The sequence below is a fragment of the Podarcis bocagei genome, assembly GCF_964188305.1.
Source record: "Podarcis bocagei genome assembly, chromosome: 14".
Taxonomy (NCBI): Eukaryota; Metazoa; Chordata; class Lepidosauria; order Squamata; family Lacertidae; genus Podarcis; species Podarcis bocagei.
The window spans coordinates 10,517,454-10,541,558 of record NC_138139.1 but is presented as its reverse complement, the minus strand read 5'-3'; the positions used below and the strand labels follow the sequence as shown (position 1 = coordinate 10,541,558).

The window sequence follows — 24,105 nt, the reverse complement described above, 5'->3', positions numbered from 1 at the left end:
CAACCCTAACATCTCACTTGGGTCCTTTTCTCCTGGGCTTGCAGAGTCTTTGGCACCTGGTGAAACAGTCAGTGTTGCTATGGGCATAGACTTTTGTGACTCGACCCAGGCAGCCAGCTTCCAGCTCTGGTGAGTACCTCTCCTCCTTCATTTTGTGGAAAGCAATGGCTGTGTTCTCAGCAATGAGCAGACCAAAGCATCACCACTGTAAGAGAATAGCAGGAGCTCAGCTCTGCTCTTAAGAGTACAATAACTCCATATACAGCAATATTTTGCCATTCTCTCCACTAGCTTCATGTCTACCTTGTCCTTGCTACCTCACTGATAGGTCGATCCTTTCTGTGCTACAGGCTGAATATTGCTGCTACTAAATAATAATAATATTTATACTTCTACTTGTTTGTTTGTTTGCAGCAGGTGGGGGTATATGAGAGAGCTCCCTGCTGGTGACCTTAGTCATGAATTCTACTCATATTGATCCAGAGCAGATTCCAACATATAGTTAGCAGAGTAAAAACTTAAACACGTTGCAAGATTCCCCAAAAATAGACCAGAGGCAATTAATACTTCATCCAGCAGAGCTTTACTACTACTGAAGGCAAATGAGCATAATGGTCACAAATTCAATACATTCAGGATTGGCACTGTCCATAAGAAATCCAGTTGCAGTAGACTTAACTTAAACTTGAAATAACTTACAATAAGATTAAAACCCTAACACTAAGCATACTATATACAGTGGTGCCCCGCAAGACGAATGCCTCGCAAGACGGAAAACTCGCTAGACGAAAGAGTTTTCTGTTTTGGAGGTGCTTCGCAAGACGACAATGTCTTGCGAGTTCCTGCTGGTTTTTTCCCCTCCCCCCCTTTTCTAAGCCGCTAAGCCGCTTATCAGCTGATCCGATCAGCAGATAAGCTGCTAAAAGCGCTAATCCGCTAATCCTTCAATGGGCTTGCTTCGCAAGACGAAAAAACCGCTAGACGAAGAGAATCACAGAACGGATTCTTTTCGTCTTGCGAGGCACCACTGTACAGAACACCACACCAAAAGGAAAGAGAGATTGAAAGTGAAACCCAGGCTCCTTCTAGCCCTACCTTTATATTCAGCATGACCTTGACAGAAAGAGTTAACAGAACCAGTTTAAGCCAGCTGTACTCAGCTTCTCTGAAGGAATAACCTAAACACCATGCACCTGCAGCTTGTCTCTAGGCAGAATAGAAACTTACGTTTCAGCTAGAAACTTCCAGCTTGCACCAGTCTCTTTCACACAGAGAAGCTTCCACAACCCTCTTGAATTACTTGGAATAGGAAATATTTCTACACATCAGATCAATACTTTCCGTACCAAGAAATGCAAACTGACACTGTGATATGCTTTGGTTTTACTTTCTTGAAAATTAAATTTATATATAATATGAAACCTGCAGATTAGAAGGAGGCCTGCAAAAACAGATAACGTATCTGTTATCTGCTTCTTATAGAGTGGGAGGGAGACTGACTCATGCAAATACATAGAGGCAATGAGTTCTACATTTAAGGAGCCGCCACCAAAAATGGATAGATGTGTGAGACCACAGACATTTTGGTTTAAGTTAGAGATTGCTATGCAGAGCAATAAAAGAGCAATTTGAAGTTTTAAAAAAGATAAACAGGGGAACAAAATACAAGTGTTTGAAAGTAAGATTTTAAAACGATCTCAGGAAGACAGAGGAAGACAATTCAAGGACGGAAGACGGGGAACATGGCCATATCAGTGGAAACTGGTGGCTGCTGAGACTGGAGTGGGTTGCACCCAACAAAGTCCAACTCAGAGTAGACCCATTTGAATTAATGGGCCGAGTTTAGATGTGTCCATTACTTTAAATGGGTCTACTCTGAATAGGTCTAATACTGGATACAATCCAATGACAGACAGAGCCGGTTAATTCTAAGTTTTGCCTTCCTTCTTCTTCCTCTTCCCTGCTCATGGTCTATAAGGGCAACAGGAAGGAGCTGACAGGCAGTGGCCACCTGTTGGACTGGTTGCAAGTAAAAAGGCAGGTAGATGGGGGAATGGTTGAGGTTAGTGGGCCAGTGCCCCATTTGCCCTAAAGGCCATCATGAGTAGGAAAGGTAAGATAACTAGCTGAGGGTACAATAGCTGCAGGATAGATTACAGTGGTACCTCGGGTTAAGTACAGTGGTGCCTCGCAAGACGAAAAGAATCCGTTCTGTGATTCTCTTCGTCTAGCGGTTTTTTCGTCTTGCGAAGCAAGCCCATTGACGGATTAGCGGATTAGCGCTATTAGCGCTATTAGCGGCTTATCGGCTTATCGGATCAGCTGATAAGCGGCTTAGCAGCTTAGAAAAGGGGGGGAGGGGGAAAAAACCCACAGGAACTCGCAAGACATTTTCGTCTTGCGAAGCAAGCCCATAGGAGATTCGTTTTGCGAAGCACCTCCAAAACGGAAAACTCTTTCGTCTAGCGAGTTTTCCGTCTTGCGAGGCATTCGTCTTGCGGGGCACCACTGTACTTAATTTGTTCCGGAGGTCTGTTCTTAACCTGAAACTGTTCTTAACCTGAAGCACCACTTTAGCTACTGGGGCCTCCTGCTGCTGCCACGCCGCCAGAGCAAGATTTCTGTTCTTATCCTGAAGCAAAGTTCTTAACGTGAAGCACTATTTCTGGGTTAGCGGAGTCTGTAACCTGAAGTGTATGTAACCTGAAGCGTATGTAACCCGAGGTACCACTGTATAGTGGTCTTAAGGAAATGTCCTGTTGTTCTTGGTGAATTCTTGGTGAAGCCAAGCTCATCTTGCGCGGTCTCTTTCTGCTTCCAGCACACACACACGCCAGTTCTATGTGTCCATCCAGCCCCCAGTGGGGGAGCTCATGGCTCCTGTCTTCATGAGCGAGAATGAATTCAAAAAGGAGCAAGGTAAGTGTTATTTCTCTCCCCCCCCCCGCCCAAACCAGCTGTAAAAGGAAGGAGCGCAGATTCTCGACAGCAAGCTCCAAACCCATAGCTTGGTAATGAAGACAGGATTGCACAGCCCTCTTCTCTCCTGGCCCACTCTGCCCCGGAAGAGAAGCGAGATCATACTAGGCAGGGGAGAATTGCCCTCGGCCATTCGGGCTTCCTTCCCCTCCCCTCAGCCCCCACCCCACTGCCTCGCCCTAGTATAGCCATCTGTGGGGCGCTTTCCCCCTACAAAAAGGCTACCAGACTCAAAATCGTCATGGCTGTTTTCCTGCTACATCAAGAATACGATCTTATTCACATGTTCCTGGGAGTAAGCCCCACTGAGAATAGCAGGCCTTACTTCCAAGTAAACATATATAGGATTGTGCTGCATTTTGCATGCAGACCACGCTTCTCTTTTTGTGGGTTTGAGTGAGTTTCCCTACTCCTGTGCTTCCCAATGGTTTTTTGCTCCGGGTGTAACTGGCCAGCGAGAGAGAAATGGGAGAGAGACCCACACGGGGAGGGCATTATTGGCTCTGCCCCCATTCAAGAGCTGCCATCACCCTCTCGGGCTGGCCGCGGCTATGGGGGGAGCCCTTTTGGTTGGGGGCCGGGTTGGCAGCTGACGCTAATCATGTGTTTTGTTCTCCTCCGCTGCCTTGTGCATTCTGGCTGCTTCTTTTTCTTTAGAGCAACTGTTAAGGATAGGTGTGGGTAAGTCCCAGCACAGGTAGCTACTTCCTGTGGATGCTGCAGCTGCTGTCTGCTCCTTGTAGCCGTAGTGCTAGCACTGCTTCCACTGGGTAGTTTCTCTCCTTTTCTAGCCGTAGTAATAGCACTGCTTCTACCCTGGAGACTCTTCCCAACCCAGTAGCTGCAGATCCTTTAATTAGCACTGCTTTCACCGCAGACACACACGTCCTTCTCCTAACCTTAGCCTGGTGCAACTTGCACTGTAGACACACCCTATTTCTCCTGCTACTTTCCCGATCCCTTGCCCCTTTTCTCCATGCCCCCACCTACCAAATAGGTCGCAAACAGGGTAATAGAGGTCAGGAGGATGTAACCTTTCTAGCTTTCTAGTGCAATAAAGGATTTCCCGGCAGGCTGTTTGTCACCCCAGCAAGTAAGAATTGTCGCCATGTAACTAGTGCAGTGGACGCTCGGGTTGTGAACGTGATCCGTGCGGGATGCACGTTCGCAACCCGCAGCTGCGCACGTGTGGGTTGTGATTTGGCGCTTCTGCGCATGCGCGACCGCCGAAACCCAGAAGTAACCCGTTCCGGTACTTCCGGGTTTCGGCAGTCCATAACCCAAAAAAAAACGCAACCTGAAGCATCTGTAACCCGAGGTATGACTGTATAGAGAACTTGTTTGAAGGGAGTAGCTGTTGGGTCTCCCCACCCCAGCCTATTACAGATGTCAATACACATGGGGAAACATTTAGGAAAGACTTCACCAACCTAGTGCCTTCTAGAGGTTGTTGGATTATAACGCCCATCAGTCCCCTGGGGTTGATGGGAGTTGTAGTCCAATAACCTCTAGAAGGCACCAGGTTGATGAAGGCTAATTTAGGAGGCTAGCAACTCTTTCTCGGTAGTGGCGCTCACCCTGTGGAACGCCCTCCCATCAGATGTCAAATAAATAAACAACTATCTGACTTCTAGAAGACATCTGAAGGCAGCCCTGGTTAGGGAAGCTTTTTAATATTTGATGTTTTAATATTCTGTTGGGAGCCACCCAGAGTGGCTGGGGAAACCCAGCCAGATGGGCAGGATATAAATTGTTATTATTATTATTTATTTATTTCAAAAACTTTATTTTCAACTTTGCAAGGATGATTACAATTTCTACACCATATAAAATTTTAAGCTACTGCCCAGATGTTGCATGTCAGCTGTACATTGACAATACACACAGCAATAGGACAGTAAAGTTAGCAGTTATTAATTAATATTGATTAGCTAATTTTTCTTATGGTTTGGTGTAACCTATGAAGGCGTACCAGACACCAGACTGTGTGACTATTTTTAAGCTTTGCTTACTGAGCTCTACAGGAGTTTATGAGATAGACTCCAACAGAAGATGGATGACATATTGGCCCAGGGCTAAGTTTCCAAGTATTGACCCAAAAGCAAGGGGTGTACTTGGGTCTTTAATAACTTTGTTGGGAGGACCCAAAGGATCTGGCTCTCGATCCAAGTTGGGCAGAAGTAAGGTGAATTCCAGTGCAGCAGACAAGGATAAAGGGGTCTAAAGCTGGAGTCTCTCATCACCCCTGACCACTAGCCATGCTGGCTAGAACCAAATAGAGGTGGACTTAAGGGCCACAGATTCTTGGCCTTGGGCTAGAGGAAGATGCATCATCAAAACTGGACAGGGGCCAAGATCCAAAAGCACAGGCACTCCCACACAGTTGTCCTTGCATCAGAGGCATGTTGTTCTGATTTAGGAGCAAGCACAGAGGCTAAGAATATATAGGCGCTGGCAGACAAGGATTGGCTCTTGGGCATCAGCTGACAGAACACACAGGCAAGCTGTTCCGCAACCTAAGGAGCATCCTCAGAACTCAGTTTGCTAGGCTCTCAGTGAAAGGTTTTGGCATTGAAGCTTTGGTAAGGACACCAGTGCCCACAAGCTTCTTTCCTTCTGATGGGCCACTAGGTTTTCTGCCTCTGCAGTAGAGTTGCATGTACTTTTGCATGCTGCTCCCCAGCCGTGAGAGAGACCAGCAGAGGGGCGGAGCTGCTCCTGAGCCCTTTCTGTACCTTCCCCTCCGCCTTCCCTTCTCCTTTTACCTTGGCAGAGCACCTGGCATCCCGTCGGCTGACGAAACTCCCTGCATGGTCCAGCAAGGCAGCCTTTTTGGCATGTTAACGCCTGGCACCCAGGACCACTGCCTTTAATAACACTCCAAGCTGCACACCACTTTCTGCAAGCAGCGGGGCTTTCTGGGACAATTAACCCAAAGCCTCCTTGCTTGGAATGGCTGTTCGTAAGAACGCTAGGAATATAATCCTGTAGGGTGGGGGGATGCTTTTGCTTTATGAGGGTCCCTTCCTGAAGATTAAAAAACACACAAAAATACACCTATACCCTCCCTTGGACACATAGTACACTTCCGTTTGGAAACTCTTGGCTTATATAGATATTACAACATACATCAATCTTATGTCTTCTTTTCAGATAGCCCCCATCAGTACCTCTTGTTCAGCTAAGCTACAATGGGGACTCATTTAGATCCTGGATAGAACGGGGTAGGGTGTGTCAAACTAGAATTGCCCTGAACTCTGGATCTTGTAAGAATGTGCCCTTTGCAGCTCTCTCTGCAGCAATCAGAAGCTCTTAAGTCTGTCCTGCAAGCCTATAAGATGTGTTGGCAAATACCGTATTTTTTGCACCATAACACTCACTTTTTTCCTTCTAAAAAGTAAGGGGAAATGTCTGTGCGTGTTATGGAGGGAATGCCTACGGGTGGCATGCCTACGGATTTTCCTCCTCTAAAAACTACGTGCGTGTTATGGTCGGGTGCGTGTTATAGAGCGAAAAATACGGTAAATAAATAGGAATTGCTATTCACAGTGGAGTGTAACCACCCAATTGTATTGCAAAACCTAAGGTCGGTTTGATATTCATCAGAATCAACTTGCAAATCTTTTCCCAACAAGTATCACGTAGGGCTGCAGGTGTTGCATTACATATTTGAATGTTCAGGCATATTTAAAACCAAACCAAAAAAACCCAACCCTGCCTGTAGAAAACTAGAATGGCAGGGAGAACAGTTTAGCCTAGCTTTCTGCTTGACATTCTCTCTTTTTTCCCCTATGGAAACTTTTGATCATGCAACATACTCCTCCCACATTTGCAGTCTGAAGTGATTCAGTCCATGAAGTCTTTCCACTTTCCACCTTGGAAGCCTGCATTCAAATTCTAGATTTAGGGTTTTGAATGCAGATCTGGTTCTAACCATGGTTAGTGAACCATCTGTAGCGTAGACAACAATAATCCTAATCCAATAAGAAGTAAGGGGTTGAATGTGGACCGGTTTCGGCAAAATATTCAGGATCAGGGCCATCCTTATTAAGCAAGTGCAGATAGCTACGTACACTGCAAAGGTACAACACAACAAATAGTGCTGCAGCTGTTCTTGAAGGCCTCTAACACTGCTGCCTCTAACACATTATTATTTTAATAGATACTCGGCATGCATCCAAAATGGCAATTGTATGTAAACATTTATTCACTGCAAATATTTTATATGCTGCTTTTCTGTTTAAATATGCTTCCAAAGTAGATCCACACACCCCACCGAAAAAGCTAAAGCTTGAAACCTAATTTTGCTTTAGTTTTATAATAATATGCTAGTATACTCAGGGAGATGGGAGGAAGGAGACACAGCAGCATTTGGGGGCCCCACCTCCCCACAGCAGCAGCAAACTGGGAAGCAGTTTATAAGGTCACCCCACTGGTTGTATCCACTATCAGATGGTAACCTTTGGGGCTGAGATTTATCTATTTATTTACAAGAAGTTTCTAGCCTTCCCTTCACCATATGATCCCGGTGTGGATTGTGATACAATAAAATGGTAAAGCAGCATTATGATAAAGCCAATTTAACGCAGCTTCTAAATTATTGTTATTATTCTTAATTAAATTTGTGTACCGCCCTATACCCGCAGGTCTCAGGGCAGTTCACAAAAGCCAGATACAAATAGAGCATAGTCCTATAGTACTCAGCGTTCCGGGTCTTGGGTCTTCTCACTTGCAGTAGGGGGAAAAATCCATTACCCCCTGGGCAAGGTTTCCCAAACTTGGGTCTCCAGGTGTTTTTGAACTACAGTTCCCCTCATCCCTGACCACTGGTCCTGCTAGCTAGGGATGATGGGAGTTGTAGTCCAAAAACACATGGAGACCCAAGTTTGGCCAACACTGCCCGAAGGGAACAGATGAGTTTTCACCAAGGACCAAAACACCAAAAGTGTCAGCACCAATTGTGCCTCTAGGCCAGGGGTAAAGAACCTATGGCCCTCTGTACAGCGCTTTGCAAGTGGCATCGATCAGCTGCTCATCCACATGGGCAAACACAGGACACCTGTTATCATTGTGATATCAGGTGCTTGACAAGTGGATCACTCCACCCACCTGTCAGACTTGGACTGCAAGGGGTAGTGGAGATAAAAAATCTGGCCCACTGGTCAGATCCAGTTCCCCACCCCTATGCTAGGAAGAGGGCAGTCCATTGGCAGAGCACCGACATAGAGAAGACCCCTATCTCAAAGGTTGACCATGTGGTGCCTCCAGGTGTTCTTGGATTCCCAACTCCCACCAGCCTCAGCCAGCACAGCCCGTGGTCAGGGCTGATGGGAGTTGTAGTCCAACAACATCTGGAGGACGCCATGTTGGCTTCCCCTACCCTGTTCCATATCTCCATATAATGCCCTTCTCTAGGTGGTGGAAAGACAAGAAGGGCATCTCCTCTAGACCTAAGAACATGGGCAGGCTGCAACAGGAAAATTTGTACCCTTCAGATATTTGCATTAGCTACTGAGATTGCATTAGTCGCTGTGGGCTGATGCCTTTGTCCTTAGAGGCACGGGTAGGGTATCCTATAGGGTGGAGTTGCCCAGGGAAAAAAAATTGAATAGTTTGAGACATTTGACCTGCAGATCTCAAGGATAGAAGCAGACATGGGGTGGCAAAATTCAAATCCTTCAGTTCACAGTATCAAATGTTTTTAGGAAATGGGAATTCCAGAATTGCATATGCAACCTGAAGTGGGAGCTGACGGGAAGCTACGCATAGCATAGATCTCCCATTCTAGATTGGTTTGTATCCTAGACAGCCAGGGAAACCTGGACCTTTTCCTCCCAAGTCATACACTGTCTCCACCCAGATGTCTACTGTTCTTTTCCCCCCCCTTTTCTACCTTCTGTCCTCCAGGGAAGCTAACAGGGATGAGTGAAATCACAGAGAAGCTGACTCTACCTGACAAATGCCAGAGTGACCACGTGATTGTGCAACAGGTGACATCTGCAGCCAACGTTAGCCGTGTGCCTTGTGGCTCAGACAAGGAGTATCGGTAAGGAGATGGCTGCTAAGATCAATCTTGTCTCTGCTTATTCTAAATAGTGAGGGTTGTGGCCTGCCAGAGGTTGCTGGACTACAACTCCCATCATCCCTCACCATTGGTCATGATGGCTGGGGCTGATGGGAATTGTAGTCCAACAAACACATGGTGGGCCTCCAGTTTTCCATCCCTGTCCTAACCCCATATTTGCTTTCTTGGGTCACTTCCAATCCCCATCTGGATGTCTGACAACTTCTGTTACTGGTTCTGTTCTCAAATATTTACCCTTGATGCCCACAAATTTGCAGCTGTAGTTCCAGACTTTGATGGAACAAAGGAAATGTTGAAGCTACATGAAACCAGGATACCACACATTACAGCTGGGGCAATTAAATTACTGTCTACCTAGTGTTGCGCAGATCTCCCCTAATAGTAACATTTCAGAGCCTCACAGGTCTGATGTTTTGCAACATCAGCATTCAATTTTTTCTGAATTTTGGATCTAGCAGCCTTTCGTATAAGAATATCTAGGGCACTTAAAGTCTAGGCAGCTGGTTGCCCTTGAGACAGGATGTGATCTTCACTTCCTAGGAACACCACCCTCTCTTTAGTCTCTTAGCATTTCGTACCTCTCTAGGGACTGTAATCTCTATTGTCCTAGCATTTTCTGCATAGACAAAAATCTAGACTCATTACTCAGGTTTCAAACCACTTTTATGTGCTATTCTTTTGGGGGCTTCTTCTTGGTGGAAACCAAAGGCCAAACTACAGAAAGGCTTGGCGAATCTTATGATGTCTTCTTTTTGGGAAATGTTCTTTAGGTATAAACAGCCCAATAAAAATGCAAACATGCTGAGGATGTGAGGGAGGGATTATTATTAATAATAATTTCATTTCTATATGGCTTTATATTTTTAAGAAAAAATATCAAAGCAGTTTAAAGGTAAAGGACCCCTGACAGTTAAGTCCAGTCGCAGATGACTCTGGGGTTGCGGCGCTTATCTCGCTTTACTGGCTGAGGGAGCCAACATTTGTCTACAGACAGTTTTTCCGGGTCATGTGGCCAGCATGACTAAGCCACTTCTGGTGAAATGGAAACGCCGTTTACCTTCCCGCCGGAGCAGTGCCTATTTTATCTACTTGCACTTTTTGGCGTGCTTTCGAACTGCTAGGTTGGCAGGAGCTGGGACTGAACAACGGGAGCTTACCCCGTAGCAGGGATTCGAACCGCCGACCTTCCGGTTGGCAAGCCCAAGAGGCTCAGTGGTTTATACCACAGCGCCACCCGCATCCCCCCAAAGCAGTTTACAACACATTAAAACATCGAATAAAAAATGAAGAATAAAACATTGCTGAAGAAAACCAATATAAAGCATACATTCAAAGCAACATAATTAACAGGAAACTAAAATATTAACTTAAAGATTTCAAAATAGTACATTACAAAGAAAGTCAGCTACAGAATACACATTTAACACAGCAGAGTTAAGTGGGCGCGGGAATGAAAACATTGCTAAAGCAAGTTAAATATAAAATGCACATTTAAAGGTAAAGGGACCGCTGACCATTAGGTCCAGTCGCGGACGACTCTGGGGTTGCGGTGCTCATCTCGCTTTATTGGCCGAGGGAGCCGCCATACAGCTTCTGGGTCATGTGGCCAGCATGACTAAGCCGCTTCTGGCGAAGCCAGAGCAGCGCACGGAAACGCCGTTTACCTTCCCGCAGGAGCGGTATCTATGTATCTACTTGCACTTTTGCGCCTTCGAACTGCTAGGTTGGCAGGAGCAGGGACCGAGCAACGGGAGCTCACCCTGTCATGGGGATTCGAACCGCTCACCTTCTGATCAGCAAGTCCTAGGCTCTGTGGTTGAACCCACAGCGCCACAACAGCACAATTAACAAAAGAATATAGCTGCTGCCAATCCTGCCAATGGTGGTTCAGGGTGGGTGGCACCTATGAAAACTCCGGCTCAGCGACCTACATCTGCACTAAAAGACAGCTGAGATGGTCTGTGACCACTTCAGCAGCCTCAGGTTTTTTTGTAGCTGGAATCAATCAGGGCACCTCCTTCCCAGGTCAGGTGGAGGAAGGCCTGCAAGGCAGGGAGCAGGTCTTCCAGGACTCACAGTGGGGAATTGAACTTGCCTTCCCCAACCTGGTACCCTGCAGTTGTTTTGAACTACTACTCCCAACCCATGCTGGCTGGGGCAGATGGGAGTTGCAGTCCAAAAGATCTACATGGCACTAGGCTGGGGAAATTGCACTAACTCAGGGTTTCCCAAACTTGTAGCTATCTTTAGACTACAGCTCCCATCATGCATGGCTAGCAGCACCAGTGTTCAGTGGTGATGGGAATTGTAGTCCAAAAACAGCTAGAGACCCAAGTTTGAGAAACACTGTTCTGACTACTGCACCATACTAAATCTTGTGACCTTCTTTTTGGGTTGTTTCCCTCTGAACAGGTTCGCCGCCAAGACGGTCAGCAGTGGAAGTCTCATCCTCATCATGCTGGAGAAGAAGGCGGGCAGCGTGGCACAGCTCACTATCAACAGCGAGAAGATGTTGATTAGCACCATGCTAGTAAAGGACATTATCCACTCCTTGACGCAGTGACCAGAATGCTTCCTTCTCTCGTCATCACACCCACTTCAGTCATCCAGCTGTCCTTCCTTCCTGGGCTCAGCCATCTGTCTCCCTCCACCCAGCTTGTTGTGTGTCTCCCTGTCCCTATGTAAAATACAGGTCAAAGCTGAGATCAGGCAATGGGAAACAATCCACGGTAGAAAATAAGGTGCAGCCTCTGATGTGGATAAGAGACATTATTAGCTCAGCAACACATTAGGGAAGCCTTTTGTAACCCGGTGCGTACTAGTTTTTGGAGTACAACTGGAGGGCACCAGGTTACGAAAGGCTGAAACGGGTTATTGGGATGCTGAAGATTCCCTGTGACTCTGCCATCCTTGTTGTGCAGTGAGTCTCCTCCCTGTTTTTCTGTTCTATGGCTCTATTTATTATGGGCAGAGATCGTTCAATAAAAATTCTTCCTGGAATTGCAAATTCTGTTTCCTGGCTCGTCTGTATGGTGGCAAAAGTGAAACCTGAGACATCTCCTTTTGTTGCTCTTTCCCCATTACAGCCTCCATGGCTCCTCCAATGTAGAGCAGAAGGGCAAGAAACCACATGTATATGAGGACTGAGATTTCTGTTGATCTAACAACTGCCATAGTATTTTTAAAACACAATTGGTGCACATATAATATTGGTACATATGCAGACCTATCTGCCGGAATCATCATGTTGCTATTCCATTATTCAAATACCCAAAACGATGAGGGTTTTAAAAAAATTACCTTATTTCCAAAAATGAAATAAGAATCCGTTCCCATTTCTACTCTTACTATTTCTTTATGACAATGGACAACTTGAACTTGAGCTTAGTTGGGGTTCCTCCAGTTGACCTTATTTATTCAGCACAGAGATGTAACATTTCTGGATATTTTGAAGCCATGTAGGATTTTTTTTTAATTTTAATTGGGGGCGGGGGGAATGAACACTTTTTGGGGGGGAATTTTTTTAAAAAAAAACAACAACAAAACATTTTTTATGTATCAAAGGTCACTTCGTTACTTTAGGAACAAAAAGTGCATTACATATAAATTTACCATAGAATTACCATGTCTGATATTTTAAAAGTATAATTTATTCAGGCAATAATGACAAACTGAATTTATTTTTTTTACATTTTTGTTAGCTCCATTTATAAGGAAACTAGAATATTTTTTGGTTCTGCCAGTTCATGAGGAGCAGGCAAATTTTTTTTTAAAGGAACCATCAACATTATAGTTTAAAAAATTATATTCTGAAAATTATTGTGTCTCCTCCAGTTCTCCACAGCATCAGTCAGATATAAAGCACTCATTTCTATAACAAGAACTGAGGAAAAGAGGGGAGGGGGAACAAAACTCATGAATGCTACATGAAATTCAATCAGTCCCTCTTTCTAAGCCCAGTCAAACTTTTTTTCTCTGGGCCAAACTTTCAGAATAAAAACTTGCTTGCAAAACACCAATTTTTTTATTTATAGAAAATATATTGGAAAACAAAAATAACAACTAGCAGTATTTGATTATTTATAACATAGAATGCAACTACTTTATTATACGACCATGGGACATCCAGAAGATATAAAACAATGCAGCTACATAAGAACATGAATCATTCTCAGAATATAATACTGATTGGCTTTGACTCTTCCTGCCATACTTGCTGTCGTCTCCTGCCACACCCTTTTGGGGACCACTGTTCTAAGCTATCACTATGAGCGTCTGTTTCCCACATTTCTCATAATACATACCATGGACTTCTATAAACTGCAGGTTTGGCATATTGAAACAAGCTCTTTCACGTGACAGTTTATTTCTTGAACTGGTGTGTTTCCAAACATAGGCCAGTTTCTTTCACATGCTTCAGAAGTTGGAGGAAGAAGCAAAGGGAGTTGGCGGTTGTGTTGTGCAAAAACGTTGGCCACCATGTTGCAGGAGGGATATGCTTGGCAGAATCCCTGACAGCATTCCTTGGCAAATATCAGAAGATAGCCTGTACTCCGCAACATTTTGGGGGGGGGGGAACCTTTCCAACAATAAGTTCCAAGTGTGCTTGTTGTTGAAATTCAGAATCAGTGCAGCATCACTGCCTTTTCAATCTGGGATACCAACGGATTTGCAGCAGTTTGAGTTGGATGATGACAAAATTATGTTGCTCTGCACTTTCTCCCACTCCCAGTCCTTTGAGACTTAGTCAAGAGGGCAGATATGTAAGTGCCAGCAAAAGGAAGGCCACAAGCAAAGAAGTCATTGTGACGGCAGTGCCCTCCATAAGCCAGAAATGCCTCTTGCCGTTGCATTTCAGTCATACTCTGAGCACACCACCCAAGAATCCGTTCTGTGATTCTCTTCGTCTAGCGGTTTTTTCGTCTTGCGAAGCAAGCCCATTGACAGATTAGCGGATTAGCGCTATTAGCGGCTTTTAGCGGCTTATCTGCTGATCGGATCAGCTGATAAGCGGCTTAGCGGCTTAGAAAAAAGGGGGGAAGGAAAAAAAACAGCAGGAACTCGCAAGACATTGTCGTCTTGCGAAGCAAGCCCATAGGAAATTCGTTTTGCGAAGCACCTCCAAAACGGAAAACTCTTTCGTCTAGCGAGTTTTCCGTCTTGCGAGGCATTCGTCTTGCGGGGCACCACTGTATACAGAAATTATGATGCTGTGCATAGTCTTGTAGCTGGCATCATCTTCTTAGAAGAGACGTTGCTTCTGTTGTGAGAGAAGGGAGAATGCTTCCAATATCTGCAGATCTTGCCATCTGCAGCTTTAGCCTGTGCTAGTATTAAAAATATAAAATATGCTTCTCGGTTAAATGGGGCACGTGGTTAGTCTTTCAAAGGATTTTTTAAAAAAACTCATCAAACTGACTATTCAACTAACCTAGCCTTCCTCAAACTGGTGCCCACCAGATGCAATTCCCATCAGCTGCAACCAGCATGTCCAATGAGGAAAGCTGAACTAACCATTCCAGGCCTAACAGACACTTGCTATGATGATCCCTGGAGGGCACAATACGGGCTGCAGAAGGAGAGAGACACCAGAACACAGCAGGCAAGGAAGGCTGGTCCTTTGAGGCTCTTAAAACATTTTTTAGTACTCTCTGACCTGGGGGGAGGCCAGCAGCAATGAACGGTTAGGTACAGCTATCCCATGGGCCCTGCTTAGAAGAAGAGTTTGGATTTGATATCCCGTTTTATCACTATCCGAAGGAGTCTCAAAGTGGCTAACATTCTCCTTTCCCTTCCTCCCCCACAACAAACACTCTGTGAAGTGAGTGGGGCTGAGGGACTTCAGAGAAGTGTGACTGGCCCAAGGTCACCCAGCAGCTGCATGTGGAGGAGCGGAGACACAAACCCGGTTCACTAGATTATGAGTCTACTGCTCTTAACCACTACACCACACAGTGCAGCTCAGCAGAACAGGGCGATTGCCCATTTATGCTGAACAACTACAGTAGTTTTCTCTTTAATAAGCTCTCTGTGCCTAGTGGTATAGCACAGGCTTTGCATGTAGATGGTTTTAGGCTTAGTTCTCACCAAGTTAAAACGGGGGGCAGGTAAAGTGCAAAACCTCTGCCTGAGACTCTAGGTTGCTACTGCCAGCGTTGTATTAGTTGGAGTTGCCATGGTTTTGGGGAGAGGACTTCCAGAGACACCTGGCTTGTAGGCTGCAAGCTGATTTACTACTGCATGCAGTTGTATTAAAACTGCAAAATAATAAACTCCCCCAAAGTCTAGCAAATTATGGAATTAGCCGTGCCAACTTTCCATTACACCCCTTGATGGTTAACTGGTTTATAAGTGTTTTTTTAACCAAGGTCCCTTTGCCCCCCCCCCCGCAATAAAAATGTTGAGCGGGCCTCCCTGCCTAAAAGTTAATGGGCATTGCCATTCAGATGATGTGTGTGTGCACCGCATCATGTGATCGATTGTGCAGGGCGGGGCCCGGCCCCCTCAAACATTTTATTTATCGGCCCCCAGCAGTTGGCTCCTATGAACAGAGGTGTGTGTGTGGATTGTGAGGTTGTTCCCACTACGCAAAGGAGACGGAAGGAGCACTTCTTCAACACACAAGACATGCTTCCACATAGCCTCCAACTTGGATGGCTTCAGAAGGGCATTAGATATATTGCTGGAGGAGGAGGAAGCCAATGTCTACCTCCACAGGAGGAGGATTACTGGTTGCTGGGGGGGGGGGGAGAGATGGGATAAAGGGGAAGCGTCCTGTTACTTTTATGTCCCTTGCAGCCCTTTTTTTCTAAAAAAAAATATGTTTGGGTTACTTTCATTTTGACTCAAGAAAATCACAATTTTATAGTTCAAATCGGGAAAACTAAATACAGTAAATGGACATCGGGGTAGCAACAGAACTGATGATTCACCGTGCTAGAGAAGAAACTAAAATTCTAAAGAATTTTAGTTTCTTCTCCCGTTAGATTCACAAAACGTTTAGGGGTATGCGTACTCCTGCGTCCCCTCCCCCCCCCAGAAAAGAAAGCACTGGTCCCGTGTTTTTCCCAAAGGGATCTAGCTGGCTATTGGGAGGACGCCACAGCTGTGGTCCCCGCGTGCAGGGGCTTCCTCATAATATTATTTTTATTATTTATATGCTGGGTTGCCCTAGCCACTCTGGGCAGGTGCCAACAAAAACAAGAGTAAAAACACCACACACTAAAAGCTTCCTTGAACAGGGCTGCCTTCAGATGTCTTTTTAAAAAAACCATAGTTGTTTTATTTGTTTGGCTTCGGAGAGTTCTTGGCAAGGCGTTTGAAGGTTTTTGCAGCGCAGCCTCTACTCAGAGGTAAGGCCTACTGAATCCAGCGGGTCTTGCTCCCAAATCAGCGAGGTGCGCACCCTCAGCTGTTGCAAATTTGTCGTGCAAACCGCCTTGCACCGGGTGGGGAGGCCGACAGCAGCGGAATAAAGCACATATGCATGTGTTGTTTTCTTTCCAAATAAACAGGTTAGCTTGATAGCCTTGGTGCATTTCTATGGGTGGCGTTGCGCAGTTAAAAATAAATCTAATTTAAGCTTTTGCGTGGCCATTCGAGCGTGCAAAAGTATACGTGAGGCACTGAGGCAAACGGCTGATTAATTAGCCGGCCTCCTGTGCTGAAAACTACTCCCTTCTGGCGGGCAGGGAGCGTTTGCAAACTCCTGCACGCGAGGGTGGGGCAGACCCGGCGACGCTTCGCCCGACCCCCTGGGGAAGCGCGCGCGCGCGCGCGCAGGGCTTTGCTTCTCCCTGTTTTTAACGACGACCCCCTAATTAGCGCCTTTTCCTCCGCCCCGTGGAGGAGGGGAGCGGGAGCCACGTGCGGACGCGCAGGTATAAGTTTCCCGCGTGCAGCGCTCGCGCGGGGTTTCCGAGAGGGTTGCCGTGTGATGGCTTTTACGGTCCCGGTGAGTCCGAGGCTGGACCGAGACAGGAGGGGGCGAAGCAACGGCGGCGCAGCGAGAGGCTCCAAGCGGGGATTGCAAAAACCCCTCGGTGACCGCGGCGGGTGGGCAGAGAGCTGCGGGGGGCCCCCAAGGGCTTTGCAGCGCGGGAGACGCGGCCTCGTCGCCTCGCCTGCCTAGGAAGGGGGTGGCCGGGGCGGGTCTGGCTTCCCCAGCGTTCTCACGTGCTCGAGCCGCGCGTGGCTTCTGGCTCTCCGCCCCCCCCCCCGAGTGCAGGTGTCTCGTTTCGGTTTGGGAGTCGCCCAGAGCTAGTCGCCCTGGGGATCCTTAGCGGGGCGCGGCGGCGTTCACACGACCTTCAGCGTGAATATTGACTATTATCGTAAGCAAATAAAAGGGCCGTGTAGAGGGGAACGCATAGGGGCGGCAACACTCCCTCTCGTTTCCGCTCCCCTACTTCGGCTTGTGTACTAATGGGCTTCGCTTTCTAAGAAGCGAAGTTGCTCTTAATTCCGAGGAACACGGGCGTGGAGTTACCTCCCTTTTTTCTTGTGCGCATCCGTGCCTGTCTGCATTTCCCCCGTTGGTTTCGTTTTTCTCTAGCTGGCTCTCCGCTTCTCTTGCCCCACCCGCTTTTCTGTTTCCCAAACCCCCAGCAGTACCCCCCTTTAGGATACAATCCTAACCCCAGTTACCTAGGAGTAAGCCCCATTTACTTCTGAGTAGGCGTCGCTAGGCGCACGCTACTAGTTTGCAAACCTGTGTACAAATGACTGGGAATACGGGCCATTGAAATCGGTGGGACACCCCCCCCCCCACATTAGGCTACAATTCTAACCCCAGTTACCTAGGAGTAAGCCCCATTTAATTCAGCAGGACTTACTTCTGAGTAGGCGTCGCTAGGCGCACGCTACTAGATTGCAAACCTGTGTGCAAATGACTGGGAATACGGGCCATTGAACTAGGTGGGACTCGAGTGGAAAGTCTTCGCACGTGCAATAAGTTGCACATCTTTCCTCCCCATTTTCTGCTTCTTGCGCTACGAAGTTTTTAAACAGCAAAATGATAAAAATGGTGGTATTGCTTGGATGGGTTCTGGCCAGGGCTATTATAGAAAAAGCGGTGCCGGGACTCAACATGAACGCTTCCTTTCTTCTCTTATAATGGTAATGGGGCTCACCTGAGAGGCGCTGGAGCTGAGCTCTTGTGAAATGCTGCCGAAAAAAAGCCCTGGTTCTGACCCACTAAATGAAATCTGCTTGGCTTTTCAGTTATTTTATCCTGTGTTTTGTGGGGGAGGGCGTGCTTTCCTTCGAAGTACTTTTCTACCCAACGCTCAGTTTGTTTGTACCATGTTGGAAAAAATACATTTTCTGCTAGTAGAGAAAGAATAAGTTCTTTGGAGGTGAGTTAGTGGACGCTGACTAGAAATTGTGAGATAGCTCAAACTTCCCCGCAAAGAGAAGGGATTTCTAAAGCACGTTTGAGGCACGTTCTTTGCCTCAAAGGATTCTGGGCACTGTAGTTTTAGGCTTGTTGGAAATTGTAACTGGAGAGGATACTTGAATTGATAGCATAAATAAATTGCTTGTGTACTGCATATGAAACTTAATAAGAATGTACCACTGTACACGTTTCTTTTTTTAAAAAAAGGCTGGATAGCTTAACTGATTTTGTATTTCATTGTTGGCCCTAAACTTCAGGAACAGGGGTGGTGGAGTCAGGAATAATACTTGCTAGATGGTGTTATCCTCAATCAATTGCCTGAAACTCAGTTGTTTTTATTAGGTGTTGATTCTAGAAGGGCTGTCTGTGGTGTGTTCTGTGATAGTACAGATATTTTAAGGACTGTGCTGTGTTCAGGTTTTTTCCTTGCTGGTGGTTGTGCTGCTTGCTGATTACCACACAGTAGCTGCAGCAGTGTGTTCTAGGAGAAGCTGGAATTGCTGAGTCCTGATTTCATTAAGCGTTCTAGTCCTCATGGTGCAGAAAGCTTTGGAGACTCAAGCACAGAGTCTCAGAAGTTAAGAAACCGTTGCAAGAGTTATGGGGTTCGAGTTTAGATCTGCAGCCACTGCTTTATTAATATGCTGCACTTTAAGCAGTCAAGCTGCAATCCTCATGTCTCCAGGTCTTTTCTTGGCAATATCTGAAAACATACATTTGTGTGCCTGTGTTAGTGTGTGGAGGATGCAGCCTTGAGCAGGCACGGTTGGTGGAGTAGAGGACACTGGAATCATTTGATTAATGGTATGAAAAGACTACATTGACAGGAAGCAAAAATGACCCTAGCTCTGAATCACCCACTCACACAAACTTGGAAATGCTAACTTGAGAGTATGCTAAGTATTTGGTTTATTACCATTGTGTGGCGCAAATAGTTTGATTCCAAAGCTCTTGCGGCTGACTCCTTAAGCACATTCTGAAAGCGTTCACTTAAAATTTGTTACTTGTGGCATCGATTTCATTATGCCGTTCCAAGGTGGGTAATCTATTTCAACCCAAGCATTACATACCCTTTGAGGGGGGTGGGACAGGCCTAGTGGCAGGCAGAGCTGGAGGCAAAGCAAAGGTTAAGAGCCAGCGTGGTGTAGTGATTAAGAGTGGTAGACTCATAATTTGGTGAACCGGTTTCATGTCTCCGCTCCTCCACATGCAGCTGCTGGGTGACCTTGGGCTAGTCACACTTCTCTGAAGTCTCTCAGCCCCACTCACCTCACAGAGTGTTTGTTGTGGGGGAGGAAGGGAAAGGAGAATGTTAGCCGCTTTGAGACTCCTTCAGGTAGTGATAAAGTGGGATATCAAATCCAAACTCTTCTTAAGAATCCTGCCTTTGTACAGTAGGCTATATTCCAGCCATAGAAAAGTCAAAAGGTGGCTTTCTGTGTTCACACCTCTCTATTCAGGCAGGCAAGAGGCAGGGTGGCAGTTCAAGGATAACCTTTGTCAGACAAAAGCACTTGAGGATGTTGTGTGAAGCTGGTGACTGGTACAGGGCAGAGAGTCTTGGAGCTTGTCTGCAGCGGAGTTTTATTGTGTGTTTGCAGTTGTTTGTGTTTCCATTTAATTTGCATAGTCCCCATGGTGTTACTCTCAAACAACAGTCTCAATGCCTTTCCACTGTAACAGCCTCACACCTAGATTTTTCCGTAACAAGGGATAACTCAGTACAGTACAGGGATAATCTGATAAATTGGGCTCCAGTTCTCTCCATTTAGGCTTGCAGATTGTTTCAGTGTTTTGGGGTGGGGTGGATCCATTGTCACATTCTGGTACTTCCTATTTCCACACTTAGTACTTCCTCAATGCTCTCATTCCTTTTCCAGCCATTCTGGTACCTATTTCCTGTGCATTCCTTAATGGAGCAATATTTCCCTCCCCTTGATCCCAAACACTTGTACCAAAACCAGAAAACTGCACAAGCAAACCAAATTCAAAAATTCTGCCTTGGATATTGCACATTCTGGCCCTTGAATTTGTACAAAACCAGAAAACTGCAAAAATGTATGCTGAGAATTTACAGTTGCCTGTGTGCTTTTGTGCAGTTCCTGGGTAGAGATTAAAAGAAGGAATTGAGGTATGTATACAGCTATCTTTATTCCTGCACTGTCCGTACTTACCGTATTTTTCGCTCTATAAGACGCACCAGACCACAAGACGCACCTAGTTTTTGGAGGAGGAAAACAAGAAAAAAAATATTCTGAATCTCAGAAGCCAAAACAGCAAGAGGGATCGCTGTGCAGTGAAAGCAGCAATCCCTCTTGCTGTTCTGGCTTCTGGGATAGCTGCGCAGCCCGCATTCGCTCCATAAGACGCACACACATTTCCCCTTACTTTTTAGGAAGGAAAAAGTGAGTCTTATAGAGCAAAAAATACGGTAATTGGCATAGAATCAACACACCAAAAGCCAGGGGCAACACAAAAGGGAGCATCTGCTATTATGAATGGGAAAGACCACAAAGTTGCTCCTTGTACACTACTCTATCCCCTCCATTCAAATTACACCAGAGTAGTCCAAATGTGAACAAGCACGCAATGACCAAATGGAGAGGCATGGAGGACTGCATTCAGGGTCTCTGACCTAAGGTCCCCCTCCCTTCTGTGGTGCTAATATGGTCGCTTTTGTTTCCAGAAGGACAGTACTGGAAGGACCATAAAAGATTGCTGGGACAACTGTGACGTTCCAGCTTTGACCACGTGCAGCAACGCAAAGATTTTCCGACAAATAAACGGCATGCTGGGGAACTCACTTGACTTCAAGGGAGTCTGCACAACACCCATTGCAAAAGAAAGAGATCTATTATCAGGTGACTTAATGAGTTGATTATAATATTTTAAAATATGGGGCGTGTTAGTCTGCGGGCTTCTATGGAGTTGTAATATTTACAGTCAATGTGTGAGTTTCCTTGATGGTTTAAATAGCTAGCAAATAAGTTGGTAGCAAGGTGTGCGATCTGGAGGAACAGCTGGCAGAGTCAGATGAGGATTATATTCCTGATACTGTGGGTAAACTTCAAGTTCCCAAGCACACCTGTTCCCTACTTTCTGCTGCATGACCAGACCCATTCCATAGGTAAAGACTGTTGCATTAAAACACAAGCCAAAGTGCACCATCATTAAAATAAAACAAATGGTACTACCCAATGCTTCTAAATGGTTAAAAATTGGCCCTGTCTGATGAGGTTGGAAAGCACACATTTGTTTTCATTTTGTGCTTGTAATGAGCAGTGCAAAAAATAAATCAGAATTGCAGGCATAAATAGTTTTTGTAAAATTAGAAAAGCTTCAGTTTACATTGTAGTTGTGTAGCTGAAGTGCTCTTTTTCTTGAATGTGCCAGTATAACAGGCAAGTCAGTGTTAAATTAGTTGTAAATTAGTCCTTAAATCTACAGATAGCTAACCCAAAGACAGTGAGCAAGCCTATGAAAATGATCTGAGTCTTGTTCTGCAGCCTTGAGGATTTGGATGCAGGAAACAGCCAGGGATTTATAAATCTCCTGAAGCTCGAGCCCAAAGTTGGTAATAGTATTTAGAGAGAAACAAAATGCTCCACAAGTAGTTAAATAAATGTAAGATGTACCCTGGATGCTCATTTAGCTAAAATCCCCCATCCTCGCTGTATAAGTAAAGCAATTAGCAATTAAGTTATTTTTATCAGAAATAACAATGATCTCTACCTGCATTATGTTTGGGAAAAATGGAGGCAGTGGACCTTCTTGGGTCCACACGTTAGATAATAAATATCCAGATGGCTGTGAATTATCCATAGCAAATCCTGTTTTTGGACACAGATAATGGTCTGTGTGCTGCTTAGGTCCTTTTGATTTGGCAATTATTTGCATTTAATCTGCACGCAAGTACCAGGCCACTTCAACAGGTGGGTGGGGGAAGCCCACCTGTTCATTAGCTGATGTCACTGCAATGCCAGGTGAAGTGTTTTCCTTCCCCAAGTTTATATATACTACTACTGCTGCAGGCTGGCTCCCTCAGCCAGTAAAGCGAGATGAGCGCCGCAACCCCAGAGTCGTTCGCGACTGGACCTAACGGTCAGCGGTCCCTTTACCTTTACCTTCTGCCCAGGTGGGTTGAAATCAAACCATGCTGGCAAAGGAAATGTTTTCCTGTAAGGTTTGCTTTTGGTACCCATCAGCTGATTGATGCTGACAGCAAGTCCTACCTCTGGCAGGGATTGGCTGCATATGGTTTCTGATCAGGAATTCTGTAATGCAGTAGGAATCTGGTTATTGGCACTTAACAGCAACACTCACTCACCAAGGATCAATTTAGAGTGTACTTAGAGTTCATGGTTGTTTCTTTTTAGTCATGGCTTTCCCTGCTCCACACTTGATGTAACACATGATTTCAGGTGTGCATGGTTTGGAAAAAAAGAAAGCCTGCCTTGGTGACCAGATTAGGATGCCTTCTAATACTGTATGCTTTTTTGTTTTTTCACCCTTTTTTTTTGCTGCTCTGGGCTCCTGTGGGAAGAAGGGTGGGATATAAACTTAAATAAAATAAATAATAATTTGGCCCATGGGCCAAAGGTTCTTCACTGCTGCAAGACAGAACAAAAAACCCACATAGAAAGAGAGAATAGATGGGTTCTTTCCAGCACTCAAGGCCCTAACTTTTCAGAGCATTCATTACGTATCAGATTTTATGGGGCTGTATGGATTTGTTGTTGGGTCAGCCTTAACCTTGAAACACGTAACTATATTATGTAAATGATCTCTTCTAACTAATGTTGGTGGCATTATGCGCACATAGAACTGTAGCCCGCCACCATGCAGGTGGTAAATTCCCTTATCACACACCCACAGTAGTAATTTGCGTGCAGTTTTTTGACCTTGAGAAGTTAAGCTTTAAAGTGCATTCGTCCGAAAATGCTGTTCCTGGGTCAGTAAAACTGTTGTTGGAGCCTTAAATCTCTGCCCGTAGCCATCTCCAGACCCTTTTGATGAAAGTTAAATTCAGATTGTGCAATCCAGACCTGGGCTAACAAGGTCTTTTGAATATTTTAAGAGGATTACTTCTTGGGAGGTTGAACAACAGCTTTGCAGGAGCTGAGCCTTCTTTCATAAAATGAAGCATTTGACTGGTTCTGCTCAGGCGGCATCTCATCAAGCATGTGGGCATGACTTGGTGAAATTTATTGGCTGCATCTACCCACTGTTTCCAGTCATACTAATTGCTAATCCCAGTGGCACTGCCTTCTCTGCCATGAGCCTCTGAAGGATTTATAACCTGGCATCATTCTCATAGCAATATCACTTGATCTCCTGCAGACACCTGGGGAATACCATCTGCTCCTGTTGATGTAAATGCTTATAGGACTATTCAGCCTGCAATCTGAAAATCATAGAAGTGGGTGGGGGTTGCTTCCAAAGCTCATACCAGGTTAATTTCTAAGAGAGCCTCTCCCCTAGATCTTGACTCCTTTAAAGAAACCATCGTGTTTTAGGCAGGCTGAAAATGAGCATGGCAAGTGGACCCCTTAGCCCAAGTGGACATCTCAGCCCACAAACAGCCACTAAGCAACCATGGGATATCACAAAAACATCGTTTTAAAGTTACAAGAAGAAGCCTGGT

At 45.6% G+C, this 24,105-nt stretch overlaps 2 protein-coding genes and 1 long non-coding RNA gene across 12 annotated transcripts in view; all 3 read left to right on the top strand.

Annotated features, from left to right (window-relative positions):
- The window catches only part of AP3B2 (adaptor related protein complex 3 subunit beta 2), a 63,607-nt gene extending 51,536 nt beyond the window's left edge, over window positions 1-12,071 (top strand). The window contains exons 25-29 of the mRNA XM_081169283.1: window positions 45-129; window positions 2,822-2,919; window positions 3,637-3,660; window positions 8,887-9,025; window positions 11,477-12,071. Coding sequence (XP_081025409.1) covers window positions 45-129; window positions 2,822-2,919; window positions 3,637-3,660; window positions 8,887-9,025; window positions 11,477-11,627 — 497 coding nt within the window. The 3' untranslated portion in view covers window positions 11,628-12,071. The remainder of the gene's footprint in view (window positions 1-44; window positions 130-2,821; window positions 2,920-3,636; window positions 3,661-8,886; window positions 9,026-11,476) is intronic.
- On the top strand, window positions 3,667-7,717 carry LOC308573305. Its single transcript, XR_014002017.1, has 2 exons — window positions 3,667-6,321; window positions 6,488-7,717. It is a non-coding gene; the product is annotated as an uncharacterized lncRNA (long non-coding RNA).
- A 4,710-nt stretch (window positions 12,072-16,781) lies between the features above and the next one.
- CPEB1 (cytoplasmic polyadenylation element binding protein 1) overlaps window positions 16,782-24,105 on the top strand; it is a 55,477-nt gene continuing 48,153 nt past the window's right edge. The window contains exons 1-2 of one of the 10 annotated variants that reach the window (XM_081170037.1): window positions 16,782-16,944; window positions 21,148-21,322. In XM_081170037.1, coding sequence (XP_081026163.1) covers window positions 21,250-21,322 — 73 coding nt within the window. In that variant the 5' untranslated portion in view covers window positions 16,782-16,944; window positions 21,148-21,249. Of the gene's footprint in view, window positions 17,019-17,049; window positions 17,120-17,282; window positions 17,398-21,147; window positions 21,323-24,105 lie in introns of those variants that run through there. The other 9 variants (XM_081170040.1, XM_081170030.1, XM_081170036.1 and 6 more) reach the window with 9 other exon arrangements.